Genomic DNA, 23,824 nt, shown 5'->3' with positions numbered 1-23,824 from the left:
TTTCTCATGACAGCTGCCATAAAACCAGCTTTGCACGGATACAACGTCACCAAAAGGAACAGAGGGGCATCTGATGTTAGACCGTAAATGCTCCTGTGCCCCCCGTAGTGTGAGCGGTGACTGACAGACATCGAGAATCACTGTTTCCTTTGAAAGTTTTAAATACTCATAGCCCCACTGTGAGCTGCCTGTGGCTCCCTGGGGTGCCCTGGCACACGGCCTGGGAGCTGCTGGTTCATTTAACAGGAAATCTGGAGTGGGTGGCCTTGGGTTGGTCTAGCGACTTGGTGATATATCAAGAATCCACCTTTTGGCAAATGGCGACACATTCTTACACTGTCTCTCCATGCAAGAAAGAGGTAGAGGGCCATGTGCCAGGCAATTGCAGAGGGAGAGAGAGAGAGAGAGAGAGAGAGAGAGAGAGAGAGAGAGAGAGAGATCCCATCTGCTGATTCCCTCTCCAAATTCCTGCAACAGTCTGGGCCGGGTGGGGTTGAAGTCGGACAGAAGCAGGGCACCCGATCCAGGTCTTCTACGTGGTGTTGGGAACTCCGCTTGAGCCAGCCCTGCTCTCTCCCAGGATCTGCATTAGCAGGAAGCTGGAGTGAGGTGCTGAAGTCAGAACTTGAGCCCAGGCCCTCCAGTGTGGGACCCAGGGGTCTTAACTGCAAGGCCCAGTGCTGGCGCCATGTCTGGCTTTTGCACTCCTTTTGGGCCTGCTGGTGAATGATGCACAGATGCTCCTGGGTGCAAAGACATCTTTGCATTGCTGTGCAGACAGGGATAAAAATCAGAGGACTTGGTCACGTTCAGTCAGAGTGGGATTGCAAACTTGGGAAGTTTGCCAACTAAACAGTTTCTTTGGAAGACGACATCTCTGGGCTTCCCAGGTCTTTAGTGGTTTAGGGAGGCCAGTACGTTGTATTTGGGAATGGTGGGACGTATAAGAATCCCCCTGTACTGTGAAGAAGTTGTTTTACCTGCATGGCATTGCAGACTTCTCTGGAAAGCCACTGGCTCCGAACCTATGCAGCCCAGCCTTGGCTCTCCAAGGGAGAGGCGTGTCGAGATGACTAATGTCTCGTTGGGTCAGGAGCCATGGAGGCTGTGATACCTGGTCTGTGGTATGAATGCCAGGGAGTTGGCCAAGAGGGCCAAAGAGGACTCCAAACAGAGGGAATGGCATGGGCAGGGAGGGGTGAGGGCGGGTGGCTCATCTGGTGAATTATCTGTGGATCATGTGACAAGAGGTGAATCAGGGGCTGCGACTTGACACCTGTGTGGTGTGGCTAAGGGAGTTTGATTTTGCCCAGAAAGCACGGGAGGCGCTGCAAGATTTGAAGTCCGAGAAGGACTCCATCAGGCTGGGGACCTGCAGCAGCCACCACGTGGCGGGAAACTGCTCAGGGCTCGCACCACGTCTTCTTTCCCTTCCTGCACACACAGCCCCACTGGAGTCTGAGGGGTATTTGTTGTGTCTAGGGGTCACCCAATAGCCACCTTTTGCACAATCCTCTGCCTTTTCTCTTTCCCCTTTTACTGAAGATTCTTGGCCGTGGAACCTGGATCACTGAGTTGCTGCGTGGCAGAGCGCCCGATGTGGACTGACTGTCACGTGAGCAGTGGACCCATCTTTATTTTGCTAAGGCTCAGAGATGTTGGGGTTATCAGAGCAGGAAGCCTGCTGCATGACCAGCCATGCCCATGGCTGCTAGTTTTTTTTTTTTTTTTAATTTTTTTGACAGGCAGAGTGGACAGTGAGAGAGAGAGACAGAGAGAAAGGTCTTCCTTTGCCGTTGGTTCACCCTCCAATGGCCGCCGCAGCCGGCGCACTGCGGCTGGCACACTGCGCTGATCCGAAGGCAGGAGCCAGGTGCTTCTCCTGGTCTCCCATGGGGTGCAGGGCCCAAGCACTTGGGCCATCCTCCACTGCACTCCCAGGCCACAGCAGAGAGCTGGCCTGGAAGAGGGGCAACTGGGACAGAATCCAGCGCCCTGACTGGGACTAGAACCCGGTGTGCCGGCGCCGCAAGGCGGAGGATTAGCCTGGTGAGCCGCGGCGCCGGCCTGCTGCTAGTTTTTGAATACTTGCTCTGAATTGGGCAGGTGCCAAGTGAATTGTCTTCCTCCATCCACACAACAACCCTAGGGGGTGGGCTCCACGGTTAGCCTGTTACAGAAACCTGGTGTGGGAAAACTCTCTTTGTTCAAACAGTGGAGGATCCAAGCAGTTTATTACGCCAGCAGGCTCAGCTGGAGTCATTTCCCGAGAACTGAGTAGCAGTCCCAGGTTTCTTACAGTATTCATAGGTTCATCAGCATCATACCTTAGCTGTTACAGCACTGGTGGGTTTAAATTGCAGCCTGTGTGACTTAGGACCACACTGCCAATGGTCGGTGGGTCTGGTATGTTTGTAAAAGAGATACCAGGGGCAGGTTTATTAGGAGAGATTTATGACTGGAGTTGACAGAAGCAGAACTCAGGACGTCTTCCCTCCCTAGCCAAGATGACACTGGGCAGCTGCTGCACTAGCTAACGGCGATCGGCCGCTTTTCAAGGTTTGTGTTGGGAGGAGGGGTCCGCTTTTCTGCCTTTGTCTCTGGTTGTGGCCGTGTTTCCTCTACAAGTCCACTTTTACAGAAAAGGACTCTGAGGCTGCGAGGGCAGATGGTGGGTGAGGGACAGAGCAGTCTGGTCCCCAGCTCTGGACTCAAGGGCCAAGCTGTGTCCTGCTGCCTCCCAGCATTGAAAGAATGGATGCAAACTGGGACGAGGTCAGATTGGGAGGTCTTGCCTAGGAAATGGGGGAATAATAGGTTATTGCAAATGTTAGTCAGGAGTTTGTTAGAAATATCAATTTAGGGTCCAAAGCTGTGGCGTAGAAGGTTAAGCCTCTACCTGCTGTTCTGGCATCCCATATGGATGCGGTTCAAGTCCTGGCTGCTCCACTTCCAATCCAGCTCCCTGCTAATGTGCCTGGGAAAGCAGTGGAAGATGGTCCTAGTACTCAGGCCCCTGCACTCACTTAGGAGCCCCAGAAGAAACTCCCATCTCCTGATTTTGACCTGGCCCAGCCCCAGACATTGTGGCCATTTAGGGAGTGAACCAGCAGATGGAAGATCGCTCTTTCTCTCTCTCTTTCCTTCTCTATCTCTGCCTTTCAAGTAAATAAATAAATCTTTAAAAAAAATTTAATAGGTTGTTATAAATATTAACCATTAGGTTATTGTAGATATGAATAGGTTAGGCCGGCGCCGTGGCTCACTAGGCTAATCCTCCACCTAGCGGCGCCGACACAGCGGGTTCTAGTCCCGGTCGGGGCGCCGGTTTCTTTCCCGGTTGCCCCTCTTCCAGGCCAGCTCTCTTCTGTGGCCCGGGAGTGCAGTGGAGGATGGCCCAAGTGCTTGGGCACTGCACCCCATGGGAGACCAGGAGAAGCACCTGGCTCCTGCCTTCGGATCAGCACAGTGCGCCGGCCACAGCACGCCAGCCGCGGCGGCCATTAGAGGGTGAACCAACAGCAAAAGGAAGACCTTTCTCTCTGTCTCTCTCTCTCACTATCCACTCTGCCTGTAAAAAAAAAAAAAAGATATGAATAGGCTATTGTAAGTCTTAATATGCTATTGCAAATATTGAGAAGTTATTGTAAATATTAATAGTCCTTAAGGAATGGTTATTTTAAGTATTAACCCTTAGGCTATTATAAATATGAACTAATAGGTTATTGTAAATATTGAGAAGTTATTATAAATATTGTTTCCCTTATGAAATGGAGGAAATAATAGGCTATTATAAATATCCATAGGTTATTGTAAAAATCAATCAATTCTTGTGACCATCACTGAACAGAATGTCGTCATAGATGTCGTCCTTGAGAGGACGCATCTGAGGGCGTGGTGCAGGGCCAGCACCTCTGGCTGGTGCAATGAACGCTCTTTGGTGTGTTCCCAGAGACTGGGCAAGTGAGGACGGCCTGGGGAGGAGAGCCCAGCGCGGTTCTGCAAGCAGGCCTGACGGGACTGGACCCGGCCTGTGCGGGGCGGGGAGGAACCGGGAGGCGGAAGGCCGGCTTGAGAGCATCTCCTACCTCGGGCTGCGATAGGGCGGGGGGCGCGGGGGCGCGGGGGCGCCGGTGGAGAGCAGGCGGGCTTGGAGATAATCAGTCGACAGCAGGGCCTGTGGCTTCCGGGGCGGGAAGATGCAGGCTCCCCCACAGACAAAGGCCCTTGTCGGAATGCAGGCGCTTGCAGGCTAAGGCTTTTGTCTGCGCTGCCACCGCCACCGGGAGCAGCGTCTTTAACTTATTTGTGCCTTGCGTTTATCATCTGAAGACAGAGATAGTAAGTCACAGGACTTGCAAAGTTGTCATAAGAAGATTCAGAGCGCTTAGCTGGCTGTGTAATGAACGGATCATAAAGGGTAGAAATTGCCATTCAGATTCTCTGATCTCTAACACGATGTGTCCATGCAAACAAACCATGGATGACCACTGTCAGAATCCTGGCCTGTCTTGTTCACTGCTGCAGCTTTAGCCAGCTCTCAAAAACAGTAATGAGCTCACAGCAGCTATTTAAATATTTGTTGAGGGCCTGATGCTGTGGCCTAGCGGGTAAAGACACCACCTGCAATGCCAGCATCCCATATGAGTCCCGGCTGCTCCTCTTCTGATCCAGCTCCCTGTTAATGCACTTGGGAAAGCAGTGGAGGATGGCCCAGGTGCTTGAGCCCCTGCATCCATGTGGGAGACCTAGATGAGGCTTCTGGCTTCTGCATGGCCCTATCCTGGCGGTTTTGGCCATTTGGGGAGTGAACTAGTGGATGGAAGATTGATCTCTCTCTCTCTCTCTCTCTGCCTCTCCTTCTCTATAACTCTGACTTTAAAATAAATAAATAAATCTTAAAACATTTGTTTAAAAAATTGTTGAATGAACCAATAAATAAACCCATCTCGCTGTTTCCCTCCCTTCCCTTCCACCTCCATCCTTCCAGGAGGTTCTTCTGGGTCTCCCACATGGGCACAGGGGCCCAAGGACTTCAACCATCTTGAACCGCTTTCCCAGGCCATAGCAGAGAGCTGGATTAGAAGTGGAGCAGCCAGGACTTGAACCGGCACCCATATGGGATGCTGTCACTGCAGGCAGCGGCTTTACCCACTAAGTCACAGCGCCAATCCAATTATCTATTAATTGTGTAAAATAATCAGGTTCTTACCACCCAAGTCGGGGACCCAAACTGAGTTCGGGTCCATGGCTCCTGGCCATGGCGCTCCACCAAATAAATAATTAAAAAAATGGCAATGGAGTATGATAGCTTAGCCTACAAGCTCCCCACCCCCCACAGTACTAGAATAAAGGTAATACGACATTTGCCATTTTAGTCACTTTGAAGTGGACAGCGTGTGGTTAAGTATATCCCACTGAGAATGCGACCATCAGTGGCATCCCTCTCTAGGCCTTTCCCAGCTTCCCAGACAGAACTGTGCCCTCTGAACCCTAACTCCCCGTTCTCCCTTTGCCCTTTGCCCCCCCTGGTACAAGCCACCATCCTCCTTCCCGTATCTGTGAGTCTGACTCCTCCAGGAAGCACATTATGTAAGTGGAAGCACATTATGTAAGCACATTATTTTTTTTTTTGCATGAGCCCAGGGTTATGCAATCAGGTAAGCTGTGTGGTCACGAGATAGCAACATGCCCAGAACTCTACATCCTCATCTAGAGAATGGCCGTGATCATAGACTTGCTGTGAGGTTTAAGTGAGGCGATAGGTCTAAGGTACTTAGCCCAGTACTTGGCATGTAGAAAGTGTCCTTTAAATGGTAGTGACCCTGAACTTCCCTACGGAAATGGGCACAAGTGTTAGGTTTGTTATGTGTCCGGCACCACCCTGAACTTTCTGCATTTATCAACTCATCTTAACCTCACGTTGACTCTGTAGCATTGGCTGTATTACTGTCATCCGCACCTCACCCAGGAGAAGGCCACAGAGAGGTTAAGAAAGGTGCTTCTGGCTGGGCAGCCAGCTCAGAGCGGCGCTGGGATTCAAAGGCAGGCAGCCTGCTTCTAGAGTCCACTTGGCTTTCCCAGTGCACCACGCTGGGTCTTGCTGGTCCCTGCTGCCTCCATCCGTGTGTGTGTGTGTGTGTGTGTGTGTGGTGGGGAGGGGTCATCCTTCATCTTCATGCTGGTCCCGGGTCAGGCTGTCGGGGTGCACGTGGGTGTCCGGGCCCCAGGGAGAAGGGAATGTCTGTGGGAACCATGGAAAAGTCATTGAAGTTGACTTCGCTGTTACTTAGCACACAGTTGCACCCCGTGGCGCCTTCCTGGAGCCTGTTTTACCTGGACTGCGGGGAGCCGGGCTGCTGGATCCCCAGCGCCTACTGTGTGGCCCCGGATGGTGCCACCATGTCCATGCTTTTGCCCCTCCTTGGCAGAAAGCCCAGCAGTTCTTGGCCACCCCCACCTCCCGCCCTGCCCTGTTGAGATAAAAAAAAAAAAAAGTTTGCTCTTCTCAGCCTCAGAGCCACCTCCCACCCAAGGCTTTATTGCTTTCTCAACACCCTCGGGAGCCTCTGCAGTTGTTTAAAAGGAGCAGCGCCTGTAGCAGGATCCACAAGCCCTGTCCCGGAGAGACGCCTGTACCGCACAGCAGGTGCAATTTCCCAGCAGCCCTGGCAAGAGCCCAGGCCCTGTACCACCTTACCCCGATGTCTGGCGAGGTGAGCCCACAGCTGCCATCTTCTGTGGCAGCCTGGCAGTGCGGGGGGCGGGTGTGTGGCTAGGGGGTCGGGGCTTCTGTCTGGGCTTGCACCCCACCTCCCGTGTGCATCCTGTGCCTTTCCCCACACAGGCAACCATGAGTCACTCTGAGCTTGGCGACGGCAGGGTGAAGGAGCTGACCCTAGGCAGCAGGTATCGGGAATCCTGGTATGAGCGGTTCGTGCAGCCCTGTCTGGTGGAGCTGTTGGGCTCGGCCCTCTTCATCTTCATCGGGTGCTTGTCGGTCATCGAGAACGGCCCGGACACCGGGCGGCTGCAGCCCGCCCTGGCCCACGGGCTGGCCTTGGGGCTTGTCATCGCCACGCTGGGGAACATCAGGTGAGAGCAGTGCCGAGCCTTCAGCCTGGTGCGGACTGCGGGGGCTGGGAGGTGGGGCACAAAGCTGTTGGCAGGGACCCCTGGACACACATGCAGGGCTGAAGGAGCACCATGGAGAGGTGGTCAACTTCCCGGGGCTCTCTAGTCTGTGAGTCTTGTGGCTTTGGGGCAAATCACTCTCCAAATAGGAATAATCAACATCTTAGCTCATTAAAGTATCACTTAACCGACATGTGAAAATTCTGTATACTTATGGGATACCATGAGATATTTCAAGAATAAGAATTTTAGGAAGTATTTTTTTTTCCAAGCCAGAATGCACGGATTGCTGACCAGGTACCAGGTGCTTACTCTAAGCACCGTAAAGCCATCAATCATAGAACCCTGGCAGCCGCCTTGTCGGCTAGGAAAGGCCGTGTAACCTGTCCAAGATTAAAGGCAAGAAACTGACACAGCCTGGAGTTAAATCCAAGCTGTCTGGCTCCCGTGTCCAAACCCGCATGCTTCGTGGAAGCGGGGCTCAGCCCAAGAAGAACTTGGAGGCTGTCGCCTACACAGTCACTAATGACTGCTGTGTGACTGTGACTGTTGGGGTGTGGGGTGAGGGGGGCTTTGGGTAGCGGACACGTGCAGCTGAAGCGAGCAAGGAGTGTTCCCACTTGGTAGACGGGCAGCTGCAGTGGGCGCAGCCCGCAAAGAGGGGAGGTGCTCCCCCTGCTTCATGCTCCTCTGGATGGGAGCTCCTTGGAGGGGGCAGGGGGAGGTCACTGGGTCCTCAGTGAGCCGATGACTTGCATGGGGCACCCGGCAAGGGGATCAAGGCCCCACAGCTGCTCTCTTTTAGTCTCAGGAAACTGAAACAGTGTTGCTGAGAGTGGGAGAGGAACCTTGAATCTCTGCAAACACCCGAGGGAGGGCGGCTGTGGTCGGGATGCAGGGTACACAGTCTGCGGATCAGAAGGATCCAGGGTGGAATGCAGCCTTTGTCCCGTTTTAGCTGGTGGCCAGGGCAAGCTGCTGAACCTCTCTGAGCACAGCGGTATAAAGGTGGATGATAATTACAGCAGCTGGGATTTGAATCCTGAGTACTAATTAGATGGGTGCTACCAGGTGCTGTGCACGGATCAATTCATTTGACCTTTGCAACGGCCTTATCAGGTAGGGATCATGGAGGCGACAGGGAGGTTATGTAACTTGCCCAGGTCACACAGGTGCTTGTAGCCGAGCTGGAGCTGGGGTTTGAACCCAGGCCATGTGGTGGGAGAGAAATCTCCTAGGCACTGCACTGTATTGCCTATCTGAAATGCTTTTTTCTTTTTTTTTTTTTAAATTTGAAAGGCAGAGATATGTGGGGTTGGAGGAAAGAAAGAGAGAGGTGGAGGGAGGGAGAGATATCTTCTGTCTGCTGGTTCACTCCCCAAATGGCTGCAGGAGCCTGGAACTGCATCTGGGCGTCCCACGTGGGCAGCAAGAGCCCACGTACTTGGGCCCTCATCCACTGCCTTTCCAGGCACATTAGCAGGAAGCTGGATCGGAAATGGAGCAGCTGGAACTCCAAACCGGCACTCTGATATGAGATGCCGGTGCCGCAGGCCGCGGCTTAACCTGCTGCACCACAACGCCAGTCCCTGCAATACCAGCCCTTCATTCTATCATTGAGGTCTTCAGCAAATATTTGTACAGCCTTGACTTTGAGGTTGCTGAATGGATCCAAGATAAGGTCTATAAGGCACCCGGTACAGCTCCTGGTATACAGTAAGCGTTTAATAAATATCTGCTGAGTGATGAGTGAGTGAACTCGGGGAACGTCTTGATCACTTTACTGTTACTGAGTGTGTGGTCACCTGGGAAGCTCGTGTGGCGCTCGAGGCGCACAGCCCCCTCTCGGGGTGGGGTTGGGGGGGCACGCTGAGCATACAGGGTGTAGGGGGTGGAGGCTGAGAGCATCTTTTATTTTGATTTGTTTTGATTTTTTAAGGTATTATTATTTAAAAATTTCCAGATTAACAAGGAATATCTTAACCTGAATATGTATACTTTATGAGAGGAAATATTTGCAAATTATGCATCTGATAAAGGATTAATATCCAAAATATATAAATATTCACATGGAACAGAAAACCTCAAAAACTTAAGAAATTCAATGACAACCTAACAACCAGTTAAGAAATGGGTGAAGGATCTGAATAGACTTTGTGCATTTTTGGCAAATGTTTATTTTTCATTTATTGAAAGAGAGAGAGAGCGAGCGAGAGAGAGAGAGAGAGATCCTCCTTCTCCCCTAAATGCCCGCATCAGCTGGGGCTGGGCCAGGCTGAAGCCAGGAGCCTGGAACTCCATGTGAGTCTCCCACACGTGTGGCAGGAACCCAGGCACTGGGGCCATCGTCATCTGCCTCCCAGGGTGCGTTAGCAGGAAGCTGGATCAGAAGCGGAGTAGCTGGGACTTGATCAGGCGCTCTGATAGGGAGTGTGGATGTCCCAAGCAGTGGCCTAACCAACTGTGCCACAGTGCCCAGCTTGAACAGAAATTGTTTTGAAAAGAAGAAATAAAAATTGCCAAGGAAAACCAAAAAAATGTCCAGTATCACTAGCCATCAGAAATGCAATAAAAAAACATGATGAGGTACATGCCCACTCCTGTTGGGATGGCTGTTCTCAAAAAAGGCAGGATAAAAGCCGGCGAGAATCTGGAGAACAGGGGGTCCTAATGCAGGGCTGGTGGGAATGAGCATTATTACAGCCATTACGGAGCGCAGTGTGCAGGGTCCTCAACAAACTAACGACACATCCATCCTATGACCCAGCTTCTGCTCTGGGAAGCTGTCCAGAGGAAGGGAGATTGGCTTCTGACAGAGGTTCCTGCACTCCCGGGTTTATCGCCCCCCTGTTCACAATAGGCCAGATGCGAGATCAATCTAGGTGCCCATCACAGGGAGCGTGGATAAGAACACACGCTGTGTGGGCACCAAGGAGTACTACTCAGCCACGAAAAGGAACAAAATCCTGACATTCACAGCCGAACGCATGGACACAGAGATCACTGTGCTAAGTGACATAGGCCAGGAACAGAAAGACAGGTACCGTGACAGTTCCCTCCGACGTGGACTTGGAAATTATAGGCTGCAGTGTGACTCCGAGAGGGCTCTGAGTCCCCACCCCTCCACTCCATCTGCAGGCTGGGGGGCCTGGCTGGCCTCTCTTCCTGCCTTGTGAGAGTTTCCCTGTGGGCCTGGGCCCAGCTCCGGCCAGGCAAGGTAGAGCCAGCTGGTCTGGGGGTGTCCGAGCCGAGGTCTCCTGTGCCAGCCTCTGTGTGTCTGTGGGCTCTTAAGATTTAGGGGCGCTGTGGCTGGTGTGTGACACGGGTGGAGGGTCTTTGGGGTCACGTTTCCTCCTCTGGGGGTACCCATGCTTGGGGTTCAGAGAGTTTTAATGGGCCAGCCCCTGACAGTAGTGCCTGTATCAGAGTGTGACTGGGTGGGATATGCCTGGGTGTGCCAGAGGCTTGGGGGCCTCCTGGCTTTGGGCCTGTTCTGGTTGAGGGCTTAGGTGGAAGGGAAGGCTCTTTCCCCATGACCCCTGGAGGGGCCAGTGAACCTGAGTGTGCCCTTTGCCCCTGAGTTCTGGCTTGTCTCACTCCCGTCCAGGTCCCTCCCTGACCTGATGGTGAACTTACGTCCCCACCCAGATCCTCAATGCCATTTCCACCTTGAACTCCTGATCTCATTGTGACACTCGACCCGATTTCAGACCAAAACCAGGATCTTTATTGGCTGAGAGTTCAACCAATCAGCTCCTATTCAGGGCTTGTCTATATTCTTTTAAGACTTATGGTGTTAATTTGAAAGGGAGAGAGAGAGAGAGAGAGAGCCAGAGAGAAAGAAATCTTCTATCTGCTGGTTCATTCCCCAAATGGCTGCAACAGCCAGTGCTGGGCCAGGTTGAAGGCAGGAGCCTGGAACTCCATCCGGGTCTTCCATGGGGGTGGCAGGGGTCCAAGCACTTGAGTCTCCTGTTGCTTTCCCAGGCACATTAGCAGGAAGCTGGGTAGGAAGCTGAGCAGCCGGGACTCAAACTGTGCTCATATGGGATGTCAGTGTCACAAGTGGTGGCTTAATTTGTGCTGTGCCACAAGGCACACCCTGCCTGGCTACTTCTACAGAGAGGCCAGGATTCCTCTCTCTTGGGCTACTAATTTGGAGCCTGGGACCTCAGTGTGACCTGCGGCTCACTGCAGGGAGCTGTGAGGGAGTCTGGACAGCCTAGGGGACGGTATTTCTACATCTTCTGTGGTCCAGGCTGGGGGTACAGGGGCTTCTCCCTTCCCGGCTCTCCCTCACAGCCCTCGTCCCACCACCTGGCACCCCGGGAAACCTGGGAGGGATCGGGTGCCTGTTCCTGCCGGGGTCAGCCCCAGTCTGACCCTGCCTGTGTGAAGCTGGCCTTGGGCTGCGGCTGCGGGGCTGCCAGGGACGGGGTCTCTCACCTTTCACCTTGACCTCATGTCGCCTTCTGCTCTTGCTGCTTCCAGTGGCGGACACTTCAACCCTGCGGTGTCCCTGGCGGCCACGCTGATCGGAGGCCTCAACCTGCTGTTGCTCCTTCCCTACTGGATCTCGCAGCTGTGCGGGGGGCTGATTGGGGCCGCCCTGGCCAAGGTGGGTGCCCCCGACGGGGCTGGGCTGTGGCTTCAGCTCTGATGGTGGGTGTGTCGGGGGAGGTGGGGAGCCGGGACATGTGCAGCTCTTTGCTGGTTTCTCCCAGTGGCATTGGGTGGCCCTGTGCTCCTGGGTGGGTGGGTGGGTGGGGGACCTTCCCAGGGCTTTGGGTGCCTTACAAAAGCACCCAGCTGTGTCCTGATCAAACCCTCCCCTGCTCGGAGCGGGAAGCAGATTCAAGACTTGGCAATTCTCTTCCTGAGCCCGTTTCTGGCTTTGGAGTGGATCTGGGCAGTTCGCAATGCTCGATTCATTTGCTCATTCACTCATTCATTCGGTCACCTGCCCATTCATTCTGCTCACGGCCAGAATTCAGTGTCAGTGTATTCTCTGGTTTGCTGGCCTTTCAACTGAAATACCTTCAATGGCAGTTGCTACTCAGCTTGCATTTGGAATCCTCCCATCCCCGCAGGAAGGCCACAGACTTTGCAAAGCTCTGTGCGTGTTCAGCAGCGATGCAATTTTGTTTAGCAGATCTTGATCCGCGGTTGGGAGGACCCACTGTGTTGTGCTGTCATTGAATCTCCCAGTCCTGAGAGAGCGCCCACTGTGGGCGAGCGAGGAGCTGTCACGACCATCCCCGTTGCATAGCTGGTGGAAGCCAAGGCACGAGCAGCCAGGCAAGCTGCTGCACGCCCACCGTCCTCTCTCTCTAGGAGCTGCACCCATTTCCTGCAGAGTTCATTGGGTTTGCACTCCCTAGGGCTCTCCTTGCTCTGCGGCTGGGGTCCCATGGGGGCCTGGCAATGTGTCCCCTGGCCCTGTGTGAGTGGCATATATGAGTAGGATCTCAAAGAGAGTGGCCCAAGTGACCCAGGAGTCAGGCCCGTAGCCCCCAGAGAACCTGTTGTGTTACCTGCAGATGAGCAAGGCAGCCTTGGTGAGGTCAGCAGCAAACACTGGCGATCCCAGGCAGGGGACCCGGATCTGTCCACGTACAGACTGACCCTGAGGTGGGCGGGAAGCACTTGTAGGGCCCCCTTGCCCTGCTCTGAGGCTGAGCGGCTTTTCCTCCCCGCAGGCCGTGAGTCCGGAGGAGAGGTTTTGGAATGCCACAGGGGCGGCCTTTGTGACGGTCCAGGAGCATGGGCAGGTGGTGAGGGCGCTGGGGGCGGAGATCGTCATGACGACGCTGCTGGCCCTGGCTGTGTGCATGGGCGCCATCAACGAGAAGACGCGAGGCCCCCTGGCCCCGTTCTCCATCGGCTTCTCCGTCGTCGTGGATATCCTGGCGGGGTGAGTGTCCCGCAGAAGGGGGCTGCTGCGTACTGAGCTGGGCTGAGAGTTGGCCCCTGAGGCGGTCAGGCCTGAGGGTGGTGCACACACTCGCTGGGAGGAGCCAGGAAGGGGCTTGCAGCACTGGGCAGACAACAGGGGGTGGTGGGGACTGTGGCATCCGAGGAAGCCACCACGCGTCAGGGCTAGTGTGGGTCTGGGAGGACTTCCTGCTCATTTCTTTGCAGGAGAGTCAGAAATCTGGATTTTTACATAAAATGTTCTCCATTTTTCCGTGGCGTGAATAGGACATTCCTACAGGCTGTGCTCACTCCCTGGGTATGGCTGGGTGAGGTTTTAGCCTGAGACTTACAAACAGCATCCACCCCCTTTGCTTCACTTGGAGCCTCTCAGCAGGCTGGGGAAGGGATCCAGGAGATAAAGTTGAGTCAGGGATTATTTCCTCCCATTTTAAAGATGAGAAAAATGAGGCACAGAGAGGACAGGAGGGATTTAAGGTGATGGGGCCACGGCAAATGAAGTTCCAGACCTGAGGCAGGTGCCCGTATCTGCTGGAATGGACGAGGGAGCTTCTTACCAATGTCCAACACAGAACGGAGTCAGGGCTTTGCTGGGCTAGGGTGGAGGGGTGGGCAGGGCGAGTGATGAGTTACTGCCCTCTAGTGGCATTTGGCTCACTTACAAGACTACTTTTCAAAGACTTGAAATTACTCCCCCAATAGCCACAACACCAGGGCCTGGGCTAGGAGGAAGTCAGGAGCCAGGAGCCCCAGTCACGTCTCCCAAGTAGGTGACAGAATGCTTGAGCCATCCTCCGTGCTTCCCAGATGTGCGAGCATGGAGCTGGATCAGAAGTAGAGTATCTGGAACTTGACCCAGACTCTTGGATGTGGGACGCAGGTGTCCTGAGCAGCTGCTTAGCTCTCTCTCGGCCACACAGCATCCGCCCCACTTACAAAGTCCTTGAATCCTGACTTTGGTTACTGGACACAGGGTCGGGAGAGGCCTGTGGGACCTCCAGCCAGAGTTCAGACAAACCCAGACACGGAACCAGAGAGGGGCCCTTGGAGTGCAGGCCCCACAGAGGAGATTCTGGGTCCCACACTTGGGGTGCAGCAGGGCTGAGTCAGCGCGAGTCTAGACAGCGCCTGCTGTGCGTTAACTGGATACATGAGACATGGGCTCCACTTATGCGTTTTCTCATTCACTGCCCACCACCAATGGGACAGGTCCCTTCACCTCTGTGGAAACAGAGAGTGTAAACAGAGCTCACACAGTGGGACTAGCTCAGCTGGGTCAAGTTCATCAAGTGCTCGACCTTGCTTTATAGACTTGGACCCCTCTCCTCTTCCTGCTGTCACTGCTTAGCCATTCCTTGCTGGCTGTTCTAGAAGTGTGGGGAGTGGCCGACTGTCCACGCAGGGCAGGGAGGAGCCACGCTGTCGCCTCCTATTGCCAACAGCCTCTTCACCTTCTTTGAAATCTACCCAGGAGCCCCTGACCGGGGAGTGGGGTGGGGGATCAGCAAGGGTTTCAGGGTGGGGTGTGACCAGGCCTACGTGGGGGCCTGCCTGGGCGCCTGTGACCACGTGGCTGGGTGTTTGCAGGGGCGCTGTGTCGGGAGCCTGCATGAACCCTGCTCGTGCCTTTGGACCTGCTGTGATGGCCAACCACTGGAGCTTCCACTGGATCTACTGGGTGGGCCCTCTGCTGGGCGGCCTGCTTGTTGGAGTGCTCATCAGGTAGGAGTGTGACCCGCCTGCTGGGCCTGGGGATTCGGCTCCCATGGAGTCCAGGGCTGGAGGGCCAGGCTCTGGCCCGGGTCTGAAGAAAGAAAGAGGGTGCCTTCTTCAGAGGCCAAAACCTGGCTCTATGGGGGGACTTTGGTTGCAAGTGACAGAGCCCCAGCCCAGAAGGGGAGGTTCACTGGTGCTGAGGACAGAGTTCACAGGTAGCACTGGCTTCCTGTAGGCCGGGGTTGGGAACGTCCAGCCCTTGGGCCGTATAAATGGGCCCACGAAATCACCTGGTCTGGTCCCGCTAAGGCAACCCCAGATGGGACTCAAACCTCAGTACGTGCACAGCAGGTTCCCTGTTACGTGGATCATCGTGTGCGGCCTGCCAGCGATGCCTACACATCTAAACGGCCCTCCCCTCCTCCGGGTGCGCATGCTCAGGCAGTGTCCCCAGCAGAGGCCCCGGGCGCTCGGGAACCACCCCAGGCTCGCGTCCCAGCCGCTGAACAAACTCCAGAGGGAAGAGAGAAACAGCTCTAGCAAACGGCCTGCATTTGACGGCCGCTGGCGTGGGCTGGCCCAGCCCGGGGGCGTGGGTGTACCCCAGAATCACTCACTGCAGCCATGGGGGTCAGGCAGTGTCTGGAGCACAAGTCTCACCTTGGGGTACGGTTCAAGGTCAGTCCGATGTGAACAACTGGGAGTAGGACCGAAAGCAGCAGATGGGTATCCCCCAAGGGGCAGCTGTACACCGCCGGGGCGGGGGGCTGTCCACACAGGGAAACCAAGAGGAAGCCTGTTGGGAGGTGCCATTCCTATAAAATGTGCTGGGAGCAGTTCTCCCTCTGCCCGCGTGTCCTCTCTTCTGATACCCAGCTCCCTCTGCTCCTGGGGGCAGGGCTTGGTGTCTGGACTTGCACGGCCTGGGAGGGGACAGGCACCGGGGCGGACCCGTCTGTGAGCACCTGGCGGCCTCTGTCTCAGTGTGTAGCCTTGCTCGCTGTTCTCTGCTGTCAGAGGGCAGCCACGTGACATCTCCCCCTCCCCACGGGCGTCTGGCTGTGGAGGCTGGAAAGGCTCAGGGAGGCCTCTCTGGAGAATTCTGGGCCAGGAGATACATGACGGAGGGCTGGGTCTCTTCCATTAGACCCCACAGGCACAAGGCCACCTTTTTTTTTTTTTTCTTTTGTAGGTTCGTCATTGGAGATGGGAAAACCCGCCTGATCCTCAAGGGACGGTGAAGCGCAGCTGGTGGGATTCCTGCTGTCCCACGTGCCCTCAGCTGCCCCACCCTGGGCTGAGGCCAGCACGGCTTCTGCACTTCCCGCCAGGGCCGAAGCCCACAGCAGAGGCCGAGTCACTTCCACTGGCTCAGGCCCGGCTTCCCGGGCCGTGCCCGCAGCAGGCTCTAGGCTCTGGGAACTCCTTTGGTGCTTGGCAGAGACCTTGGCCTGCGGGAGGTGCTGTCAGCGCTGCCCACAGAGAGATGGAAACAGCACGGCAGGAGGGTTGTTTTCCTGAGAGGGAAGCTCACAGGAGCAGAGCAGCACTTGGAAGACGCGGCTGTCCACGCACATCGGCTCTCCCGCCACCCCCTTTTGCTCTTGTCTTTGTGTTCCTTGAGTCCTGTTCTAGAAGGGCCTTCTGGGGCCCAGCCACCTCCTTGCTTCCCACAATGCCGGTAATAAACTGTCCCGTGTTTCCTAATGTGCACCTGTCGGCTTGCCTTTCTTTTACCAAATGGGCACTGCAGGGGAAGGAAGCAAAAGTTTGGGCTTGGGGCCTTGGCTGCCCCAAGTGTGGCCAGGCCTAGACCCCAGCCTAGAGTCCAGTGCCAGCAGGGGCACTCGGCATGGAGTCCAGCCTGGAGCCTGTCCCTACCCAGCCAGACCCCTCATGGAGCTCCGAGTTGGTTCTAGAATGCGGTCTGGACAGCAGTTGGAGTCCGCTCCAGGTCAGCGTTCAGGACCCTGCTGAGGAGCCCAATGTGGAGTCCAGGATGCAGCTGAGTGCCCCAGCCTGACCTGGGCACGGGTCAGCCCGTTCACTGCCCTCGTGCTGGGGAAGGGGTGGGCGCAGCGCGGGTCAGGGCTGTGAGGAAGCCCCGAGGGGGGCTCCTGCGCAAGTGACAAGCACAGGCCTGGAGAGACAGTGGCTTAGATGGAAGGCAGGAGCCGAGTGAGCAAGAAAGGATAAAAATTTACTTATGGAGGTGATCAGTATAAACAAGACCATAACAAAGTGCCAGGGAAAATCACTCTCAACAATAAACAGAACTTCGCCCACATTTTTTTTAAAAATAAAGATTGTTCATTTGAAAGGGGAAGAGAGTCAGTCAGTCAACCCATCTGCTGGTTCACTCTCCAAATAGCCAAAACAGCCTGCATTGGGCCAAGCTGAAGCCAGGAGCCCAGAACTCCATCTGGGTCTCCCAGGTGGGTGCAGGGGCCCAAGCACTTGGACCATCTTGCTCTGCTTTCCCAGACGCATTAGCAGGGAGCTGGATCAGAAGCAGAGCAGTTGGGACTTGAACCTGCACTCCGATGTGGCTTAGCCCATTCCACCGCAATGCTGACCCCCTTACCCACCTCTACAAGAGGAGCAAAACCGCTTACCTGACTTAAAACATGAAGGAATGCGCGTGGGAAAAATTCAGTAATACGGTATGATTCTGCCTGTTGACCAAATGGCTGCACTACATCTCCAAACACCCCAAACGGTCTCAAAGCAAAAGAGAGTAACAGAAAGAAAAACCACCACTCTAAGCAATAGAAAAAGTGAGGAGAGAGATGATAAAATCAGAAACAAGCAAATTAGAACACTTACAAAGAGGAAGTAAAAAAAAAAACCTTCAAAGCTACTGATTCGCTTGGTGAAATATGAAAATAAAACTTGGAGAAATCTAGCAAACAGCAAGACAGTCAAGCGTCCGCAACCACATAGCCGTACAGGTGCATGGACTCAAGGCCGCCGTGTACCGAGTGTTTAAGTGCTGGGTACTGGGCTGAATGCTTGCTCTCCATCATGCCACTCACTCCCCACAACAATCCTGCGAGGTAGTGTCCTGGGAGGAACAGTGTGGTCTCCAAATCCACGTCCACCTGGAACCAATGTGAGCTTATTCAGAAACAGGGTCTTTGTAGGTTAAGGTAAGGGTCAAAAGGACATCATAGTGGCTTAGAGCAGCCCTGATCCAATGAGAGTGCTCCACTGAGGGACAGAACTGGGTCTGTGCCCCCCCCGCCCCCACCCAGGGGTGCAGGAGAGAGGTCCATGTGAAGGGGGAGGAGGGGCTTGGAGACTTTTTTTTTTAAAAAGATTTATTTATAAAAAAAAAAAAAAAAAAAAAAAAAAAAAAAAAAGATTTATTTATTTATTTGAAAGGCAGAGTTACAGATAGGCAGAGGCAGAGAGGAGGTGGGGAAGGTCTTGCATCCACTGGTTCACGCCCTAAATGGCCACAATGGATGGGGCTGGGCAGATCCAAAGCCAGGAGCCAGGAGCTTCTTCTGGGTCTCCCACGGGGGCCCAGGGGCCCAAGGACTTGGGCCATCCTCCACTGCTTTCCCAGACAATAGCAGGGAGCTGGATCGGAAGTGGAGCAGCCGAGACTTGAACCAGCGCCCATATGGGATGCCGGCACTGCGGGCAATGGCTTTACCTGCTACGTCACAGCACGAGCCCCAGGGCTTGGAGTCTTACAGTCACAAGTCAGCCCCGAAGCCCACAGAAGCTGGAGGTGGTGAGGCCAGGGGAGGAAGGAGCCTCCCCTTAGACCTCGGCAGGGAACACGGCCCTGCCGACACCTCAAGTTCGGACTTCTGCCCTCCAGAGCTGGGAGAGGATAAACTGCTGTAATTTTGAACCACGCGGTTGGTGGTCGTTAGTTCCCGCGGCTGCAGGAAGCTAAGCTTGGAGGGAGCCTTGCTCTCCTCGTCTTCCAGAAGAGCTCCTGGAGGTTTTGCAGTTGGTGCCTCGGTGGAGCCCACACTGGAGATCGTGTATTTGGCTGCAGTGGCCACAAGCTCTGTCATCACCCTTTGCTGTTTGTAAAGAATGGACGCGTTAGATCTTCCGCCTGGTTGCCTACTTGCCTAATTAGTCCTCCATTCAAAAGAGGACACAGGGACAGGCGTTTGGTATAGCAGTTAAGAAGCTGCTCGGAATACCCGCATCCCCTATCAGAGTGCTTGGGTTCGAGTCCCAGCCCTGCTTCCAATTTCAGCTCCCTGCTAATGCACACCCTGAGAGGCAGCAGGTGATGGCTCAAGTACTTGGGTCCCTGCCACCCATGTGAGAGGCCTGGATGGAGTGAGTTCCAGGTTCTGACTTCTGCCTGGCACTTGGGCATCTGGGGAGTGAACCAGAAGATGAAAGATCCATCTCTCTCTGTGAGTGTATCTGTTTTTGCCTTTGAAATAAAATGAAAACAAAGGTGTTTATTTTGGGATAAGAGTTGTGGAAATCCATGCATAGTTTCTCATATTATGCATTTCCCAAACACTTTTTGAAGGGCCCTCTTATTTATTTTAGACAACTGCTCTCATATAAGGACCTCTGAGCCTCTAAAGAGAAAGTTTAGGAACCCTCATCCTGGCCAGCTCCCAGACTCAGAGTTAAACAAAAGACCATAGTCATGCAGTTGTCTATCAGCAGAGCCCATTCAGAATCCAGGATCTGGGACACAGTCTAGGGTCTTGTCTATGGCCATGGGCATGTATCCAGACCCTTAGGATACACAGACTGATTCATTTCCATTCAGCAGAACAGGCTGCGCTGTTGGGAAGCCTAGTAGTACACTCTTGCGTCTGTCCCTCACCATACTGTCCAAGAACTCTGGGGCCCAGGGGCTGATGATGTGGCATGGCAGGTAATGCCGCCGCCTGCAGTGCCGGCATCCCATATGGGGCACCGGTTCAAGTACCAGCTGTTCCACTTCCGACCCAGCTCTCTGCTATGGCCTGGGAAAGCAGTAGAAGATGCCCAAGTGCTTGGGCCCCTGCACCTGCATGGGAGACCTGGAAGAAGCTCCTGGCTCTTGGCTTTGGATCAGTGCAGCTCTGGCTGTTGCAGCCATCTGGGGAGTGAATGAGCAGATGGAAGACCTCTCTGCCTCTCTGTAACTCTTTCAAATAAAAACAAACAAGTAAATAATTAAAACAAAACAAAACTCTGGGGCCTTAAGCAATCCTGAAGGGAAGAGTCACGTTACTTATTACTGAGCGCCTGCAGTCACTGCCATTCTCCTCCCTACCACATGGTGCCGCTGTTGTGCTACAGACAGGTCACTTGCCTAGGCCACAGTGGTTTCTGGAGAGTGCTCCTGTATAGTTAACTCCACAACATCCGCTTGCTCCATGGGCTCTATGGTCGTGTATCCAAGCAATCCTTAAGGCCTTTCCGATGCCTCCTCTCCCTTTGTTCCCTCAGCTCCCCCGAATTTCTCCATTTTCCTTCAGAGTCTTATGGCCCCAGAGTGGGTGTAGGCTTTTCCCTGTCTTGGAACCCAAAGGCACTGTTCTCGTTTCCTGGACCCATGACGCAGTTTGGGGGCTGTGATTAGCCGTGCTCCTTTTGGTGTGGGACACAAGCATTCATTCTTCTTCCTTAAAGTCTTAACAGCCTCAATGGACTTACAGGAATTGAAAATTTCCAACTCTTGGGTGATTTTTTCCCCCCTCAGGTATTTAAGTCCCAGAGTTAAATCTCTGAAGAAAGGGGTGGTCAGGTAACCTGTGGGAGAGCCCTGCTCTGACACTGTGCAGGAATTTTATGAGCCTTTATCTTGATGGTCTGCAAAAAATGATTGCAGCCACTTAGTCAAGAAAAAAATACAGAAAACCTACTGAGGGCTGGCACACAGTGGGTTAAAATGTCACTTGCAACACCAGCATCCTGTATTGGAGAGCTGATTCAAGTCCTAGATGCTCTGCTTCCGATCCAGCTTCCTGTTAATGCACCAGAGAAGGCAGTGGATGATGGCTCAAGTGCGAGGGCCCCTGCCACCCAGGAGGGAGACTAGGATAGAACTATTGGCTTCAAGCTGGCCCTGACCTGCTGGAGTGGCCATTTGGGAGTGAATCAGTAGTTGGAAGATCTGTCTCTCCCTTGTTGATCTGCCTTTCAAATACATAGATAAATCTTAAAAACAAAAAAGTCCACTGGGACTCTGCAGATATCAACACCCTAAACATACAGACTCAGCAGTTTCTCTTGAGGTCCTTGGGTGCTGTTGCAGTCTGCTGCACAGATTCCAGGCTTGTAGAACCCACGTTTGAGACTTCAGAATCTACCTGTTTAGCGAAGTGGTTCTGACTCCATCCTGTGGTTCTTCCTGCAGTTCCCAAGAGTAGGGTTGGAAACTAATCCTCATTAAGTGGCAAACATCTCCCCACTGGCTCTCAACACTGTGAAGGTGACAGAATAAGCCACCCCAAAACATGCTACTTTTTGACCTAAGGGTTATTCTGAGCTAAAGGCACTTGAAAAACAGTTCACGCAAAAGGGCAGCACCAACTTTCCTTTTCTTCCTTAAAGCAGGAGGTAAATCTCCCATGTGAGAGAGGCCCTCCCTACAGCAGGAGGAAAGAAATGGTCTCATTGCCCAAGACAGGGAGTTGAGGCTACAAGGATTCTGTACAGACCTTGCTAAAAGAACTTGTACTTTCTTTTGGTCTTCCCGTTTGAGTCACTTGCCTACAAGTGCCATTCTCTGTTTAATCCAGGGTGTAAGAACTTAAGACTGTGCTACTTTTTTGGGTCTTCGCTTCTTGTGGAGACACTCATGTACACACAAAGAAAGTCTGTGTGCTTCTCTCCTGTAATGTGTCTTGTATTCATTTCCTCCTCGGGATCAGCTGGATACCTTGCGAGTACCGGGCTCTTCCTCCCCTACAACTGTCTTCTTCCACCCTTGGGCTGTGGGTGATGCTGCAGTTAGTGTGACCCAGGCTGACAACTATCAGAGGACTGTGCAGGAACAGCGTGCACTCACAAAAGATGCTGGCTGTGTGGAACAGCGGTCAACTGAGACGGACATTCTCTTTTTTATTAGCGACTCTGATTGGCTTTTAACTTCTTGGATTAGGGTTTTTATTTTTTCCCCAGCTTTAATAGAAGATATCCTTTACAGCATGGAAGAAGCCAATGGGAGCCAGTTATTTTAGACATTTATTTCACATACAAGTCTTCAGGACATCTAAGTGACCATTAATACAAAACAATGAACAGACAGACACTTATACTTGGTCTTGGGAAGCATTCATCAGAGAGAAGCAAAGCTTTACGGTTACAAGCTACTCGCTCCTTCCACTTGGGAAGGCTCACCCATGGCTGCCTGTCAGGTGGAGCCAGACCTCACAAAACAGACTCTCTTCCCTTCAGCTACCTGCCTCTGGCGACCCAGGTGCCTGGGGGCTGCCTGCTGTCTTGTCCTATTCCTTACTGAGCAAGCTCCTAGCTGCCTGCACTATCACAGTGTCCCCTTCCTAAAGCAGGGAAGACATTCAGAATACCTGGATGCGGCACGCAAGCTGGGAGCCTGGACCTGCGACCTCTTCCTCATCGTCGTCACACCCCACAGACTCATGAGACGTCAGATCCTGAGTGGTCCTGGCAGTCAAGCTCACCTTCTCTTCAGACAAAGTCCAGAGGGCAGCTTGCATCTGTCAACCAGCACTCAGGCAGGGGTAACCAACGACAGGACTAACACTTGTCTCTTTTGGCTTCTGCTCTAATGCTCATTCCACAATGGCAGGCTATCCTGAGCTACTCCTGCGTATGTGTGAAGCTTTCCTCTTACAAAACAAAACAAAACAAAACAAAACAAAACAAAACAAAAGATTTCATTCCCAATGAGTGAACTGGGTTGAGTTTGTAACAATATCACCAGTAAGTTATGGAGGTTTTTGTGGGAGTGGCAAAGCAAGTCTACGCAGGAAATACAAGCCTCATTCTAAAATGTCTAGGTAAGATGTCAGAGAATAAAATGTTTATTTGCTTACACTATCTTTTTAAAAAATATGATTTGAGACAATCTTCAAATAAATAAGGCAGAATTAAATAAATAGAGGATTAGGTAGCTGGCTGAGGGGGACTGTTTGGTTGAGCTTCCCAGAAGCCAGAAGAGAGAGAGAAGCAGTATGTTATAAAAATCACAGTGTTTATAAGAGTAACTGTCCCCCTCGCCTCCTTATTTTTGCTTATGTTCACAGCATTTCCTGGTACTGAGATGTGGAAAAAAAGCTTTTCCTTTGGGCCTTCATAAAAGCAATGCGATGTGATATAAAAAACACATTACTTAAAACATTTTAACTTCCATGCCTCAGCTGAAGAGAGAAAATTCAGGAGACAAGTTGCCTTGGTCTCAGATGGTGATAGAATGTTTTATTTCTTCAGAACAGAGACAAGTTCTTGAATTAGTACAAACAGTCCATTTTCCTTTAGGAATATAGGTAGCGAAACCTAAATTCTACCTCAGCTGGAACCACATCTGGGAGAATCAGTTTGTTCCACCAGAGTTGGAATGGGCCTTGAACCCTTCCTGCCACTGGGAAATCTGACAGAGGTGCCAAATATGGTTTGGGGCAATTTAGAGAAACTCTTTGGCAAGGGAACACAAGGGAAGATGATTTTCTGCTGATTGAGTTACTGACTTTTAAAACAGGCATGGGTGTAACCATGTAGTTACCTTTTGCCATAATACTTCCTCTATCATATATATTTTTAAAGATTTATTTATTTATTTGAGAGGTAGAGTTATAGACAGTGAGAGGGAGAGACAGAGAGAAAGGTCTTCCCTCTGTTGGTTCACTCCCCAGATGGCCGCAATGGCCGGAGCTGTGCCAATCCAAAGCCAGGAGCCAGGAGCCAGGAGCTTCTTCCGGGTCTCCTACGTGGGTGCAGGGGCCCAAGGACTTGAGCCATCTTCTACTGCTTTCCCAGGCCACAGCAGAGAGCTGGACTGGAAGAGGAGAGCTGGGACTAGAACCAGCACCCATATAGGATGCCAGTGCTGCAGGCAGAGGATTAACCTACTATG

At 53.0% G+C, this 23,824-nt stretch overlaps 1 protein-coding gene across 1 annotated transcript; it reads left to right on the top strand.

Moving 5' to 3' along the window:
- Nucleotides 1–6,557: 6,557 nt before the first annotated feature.
- On the top strand, nucleotides 6,558–16,491 carry AQP8 (aquaporin 8). The gene is made up of 6 exons (XM_002711852.6): nucleotides 6,558–6,716; nucleotides 6,848–7,095; nucleotides 11,626–11,752; nucleotides 12,834–13,048; nucleotides 14,656–14,790; nucleotides 15,977–16,491. The coding sequence occupies exons 1-6, from the start codon at nucleotides 6,705–6,707 to the stop codon at nucleotides 16,023–16,025; spliced, it is 786 nt and encodes a 261-aa protein (XP_002711898.2). The 5' UTR covers nucleotides 6,558–6,704; the 3' UTR covers nucleotides 16,026–16,491.
- The last annotated feature ends 7,333 nt before the right edge of the window (nucleotides 16,492–23,824 follow it).

This window comes from Oryctolagus cuniculus, chromosome 19 (genome assembly GCF_051225735.1).
Source record: "Oryctolagus cuniculus isolate XC-2025 breed Fujian yellow rabbit chromosome 19, ASM5122573v1, whole genome shotgun sequence".
Taxonomy (NCBI): domain Eukaryota; kingdom Metazoa; phylum Chordata; class Mammalia; order Lagomorpha; family Leporidae; genus Oryctolagus; species Oryctolagus cuniculus.
The sequence above is the reverse complement of the archived record's forward strand: the minus strand, read 5'-3'. Positions and strand labels throughout refer to the sequence as shown.

What these genes read in the sequence shown, in the direction of transcription:
- AQP8 (XM_002711852.6), top strand. An exon ending in TTGGGGCCGCCCTGGCCAAG is followed by an intron (nt 11,753 to 12,833) that starts GTGGGTGCCCCC and finishes TCCTCCCCGCAG; the next exon opens with GCCGTGAGTCCGGAGGAGAG. An exon ending in CTTGTTGGAGTGCTCATCAG is followed by an intron (nt 14,791 to 15,976) that starts GTAGGAGTGTGA and finishes TTTCTTTTGTAG; the next exon opens with GTTCGTCATTGGAGATGGGA.